This window comes from Anoplophora glabripennis, unplaced genomic scaffold (assembly GCF_000390285.2).
Source record: "Anoplophora glabripennis isolate ALB-LARVAE unplaced genomic scaffold, Agla_2.0 scaffold3, whole genome shotgun sequence".
Classification (NCBI taxonomy): Eukaryota; Metazoa; Arthropoda; class Insecta; order Coleoptera; family Cerambycidae; genus Anoplophora; species Anoplophora glabripennis.
Genome location: NW_019416486.1, coordinates 64,425 through 68,162, shown reverse-complemented (window position 1 = coordinate 68,162; position 3,738 = coordinate 64,425). Strand labels below are relative to the sequence as shown.

Below are 3,738 nucleotides of genomic sequence, written 5' to 3'. Positions count from 1 at the left end.
ATATGCAGAACTTCTAAAAAGGATTTGTTCTTTTTATATGGAACATACCTTTCATCATATCACATGCTATTTTGGAAAAAAAACATAAAAATATGGTGGTCGCACTTTATCACTATTATAGCTCTTGAGGTTAGGTACGACTAATGACTAGTTGGGTTCAAACGGATGTAGGAATTCGATTCAGTGACCCCAAAAATATAAAAATATATTGGTTACACTTCATTCCTAAACGTAGAAAAGTGTAATCTTAGCAATTTGCGCTACTTTTTTGAGGTTAGGCACGAACTCTGACTAGTTGAAGTTATATTGATATCAGAATTGGTTTCAGCGATCCGGAAAACATAAATTGTGGTGGTTAGACTGTTACTCATAGTAGAAACGCATTATTTCAACGATTTGAAGTATTTTTAAGGTTAGGGGCGAACAGTGACCAGATGGGGTTGAATGAATATTGAATTCGAAATCAGCAACCCCAAAACCGTATAGATATGGTGATTCAGTCTACAATACAGTATTTTTATGTTTCTTTTCTATAAATATTGCTCATTAAACAGAATTTTCCATGATTGCGGACGCCATATTGGAACCGCCATGATGTTTTCTTTTAAAATCACCAGACGGCATTCGATAGAGTTTTTAAATACGAAGCTTTTGACACGTCGAACGTCAATATTGATGCATTTTTATTCTGGGCAGCACACTGTGCCCGTTGACGTGAAACGCCCGATATTTATTTTAAATTTGACTTTTTTTATTACTAATTATGACATTCTTCAATGTTGAGGCTGATGTGTGTACTATCTATTGTAGTAGACTTATGACCTCGTGATGAATAAATAAGGACCGGTCCTAAATGATTTAATTGTTGTAAATTTAAAAATGTTGATTATTAAAAAAAATATATTAAGGCTGAATTGGAAAGTTTTTATATTTTTATATCATCAAATGTCAGTGAAAAAGAAAAACTTCAGTGTATAAGCTAAAATAATATATTTTTAATGTAAATAATATGGTAATAAAAAAAATCTGTTATAAGTGATTTCAATGTTCTTCAGCTTGGAAGACAAAATGAACGGAGCTTTTGGAACTTTTATGTTTACACATATGGTCATCACAGCACCGATTATAGGAGTTGGTGTATTTGCTATTGTATCTGTAAGTAATTAATAAAAAAAAAACAGATAAACTAATCCTCAATGACTTAATCATCTAGGGAGGCTCCGTTAGCTCATTTCTGGTATGTTTGGGCTGGTTTGGTGGATTGGCAATGGCCTGCTTTGGTGGACAGTGGTTACAAGACGAGGTATCGAAGTAATTATTTTTACTCTTGGTTGTCTCTAGATGGCCAAATGATCATAACATCAATAATAGTCACGACTAGAAAAAATGTAACATGTATTCAGCGATTCTACGATTTACTTTATTTCAGTGCTTTGCTGTAGGCACTGATCTATATGAAGCTGATTGGCTGCACTGTCCCGAGGACATAAAAAAAGATATAATGATAGTAATTCAGAGAAGCTGGACACCGATGTATCTAAGAGCTTCTTCGTTTGGAATAATGAATTATAGAATGTTTCTTGGGGTAAAAATATACGTTACAGACTGACCAAACCCATCTTGATCTTAATAGTAGGGTAGTAGATTCAGACAAAGAATGAGCTTCGGTGTATGGGAACATTGCTACTGACACTCGCGGACAACATGAATTTGATCAAGCTGTACAAAATCCTAAAGTATTAATATGTTTTAAACTTCAAATATTATTACCTACTCGACATTGTCTTATATTAGCTATTTGTAGGTTCTGAAGGCATCTTATTCTTACATCACCCTTTTAACACAGACCTAATTTACCCTCCCACTGAAAGGATAAAGGTAAAAATAATATTTATATTATAAAAAAACATAACAGCAAGTTGTTTTGTTTTCTATTGATAATTTATACCATGATGCAAAAATTTAGGATTTGGTTCAAAATCCAACTTTAAGCAAGAAAGACAAAACACGGAAATCGGGCTTCGTTTTTCAGATGTTAAGTTGACAGATTTCAAAGATAAATTTCGAATTTTTCAAAAAGTAATAGTAGGTCATGTAAATAAAATTATTTAATCAACGTAAGCAACCCCATGAGTATGAATCAATTAATTAATAACTGTAGCAACGTCTTGATTACTTTGAAGAAGTAATAATCTAGTGATCTAGTGGATTCAGATTTGGTTTGCTAGCAGACCGTTCAACTGGGCCGCGTATCTATCTTGCATTAAAATGATGGTCTAACCATCCTTGCACATGTCTTGGAGTCCGATCGTGTTATACCACATTGTGTTGTGCAGTGCAAACGAAACATCTAGTAACTCATGAAAGTTTTTCGGTAATTGTAGATATTACATGGCATTTAAACGATATGGGAGAATTTGTATTCATAGAAGACGACCACTGAAAGTGTCACACTCCCTGTTAATAGAAAACCTTTGTTACCTAATACATGCTTATTGTTATTAATTTCATTTTTTATAGAAGTAGTTTTGTTGTACTAAAAAACAAGAGCGATAGACACAGTTTGCGAGACTGATTTTCATTTAGCAACTGTCAGTATATTATGTAAAATAATATTTTTTTTTTCTCAAAATTGGATTCTCAACTAAATCCTTAATATTTCCCCTCCTAGTATAAATCACCCTGTATATACATAATTATTGTAAATTAGAATTATTTACTGGAACTCTAGTTTTTTATTCTTTTTAGGGCAATATATCAAAGACAACGATTTAAACACTGGAAATTTTTACTGTTTGTAGGAAAAGACGCAAAATATACAATTACATTCTTCAACTTAGCTTAATCACAATAAACACTGAAACTATTATTATTTAATAAAAAACATAGTTACTATTTCACTAATTAAAAAGTAGAAGATATAATATAAGATTTATTAATACCTAACTGTTATTTGTAGGCGCTTATTTCGATTTTGTTTCTGTATACAGGGTGATTCACAAATTATCCGAAAAAAAATTGGGAATAGATGCGGCATGAGAAATGGAGTCAATGTCTTAAAAAAATTTTTTGTAGGATCCTTATAGTTTCCGAGAAAAAAACTATTAAAGTTGTAGTACATTCAACCATTACATAGCTTGACAACTGTAGTTCCTAGCGTCATTCGTAACACGCGTGGAGAGCCACGTGGCCTCAGCGACTCCGAATACTGAAATCCGATTTTACAATCGTCGTTGCGTTAGTGTTTACCTGTTATCAGTGGTGTTTACAATAGTTTTTTAGTAGTTAGTAACAAAAATGGCTTGCGTGTATAGCAACTCGGAGTTGATGGATATCGTTTTAATTTATGGTGAAGCATTTGTGTTAAGGTGAAGCAAGATAATATTTCTGTTAGGTCGTTAAAACTGAGTAAGACGGACCCAACTGTGTTTACACGTCGGTGGATAAAATTTTTAACATTTGTAAAATTAGGTACTTATGTCAAAGCAGTTGAATTTGCCGATATAAGCTATAAAATTCTATTTATTTCTTTCCTTACGAAAGTTTTTGTCCGTTTCTATCACACTTTGCCGCCATGTCGGTCGCATTGTGCGAGGTCAGGTTTTACAGTGGACCAGCTTCCAGTGCTGTGTAGAAGTGTATTTTGAAATTATTTTTGAACTGCCCTTTTTGATTTTTTCTTTACAAAATTGTATCTGTAGGAGTTCCCTGTACAATTTTTTTGATAAGTTCTAAATT

The 3,738-nt window shown here is 32.7% G+C and overlaps 1 protein-coding gene across 1 annotated transcript in view; it reads left to right on the top strand.

Moving 5' to 3' along the window:
- Positions 1–1,852, top strand: part of LOC108916984 — a 7,433-nt gene extending 5,581 nt beyond the window's left edge. The window contains exons 3-6 of the mRNA XM_023454695.1: positions 1,056–1,155; positions 1,214–1,303; positions 1,430–1,585; positions 1,805–1,852. Of these exons, the coding sequence (XP_023310463.1) occupies positions 1,056–1,155; positions 1,214–1,303; positions 1,430–1,585; positions 1,805–1,852 (394 nt within the window). The remainder of the gene's footprint in view (positions 1–1,055; positions 1,156–1,213; positions 1,304–1,429; positions 1,586–1,804) is intronic.
- Positions 1,853–3,738: the final 1,886 nt, after the last annotated feature.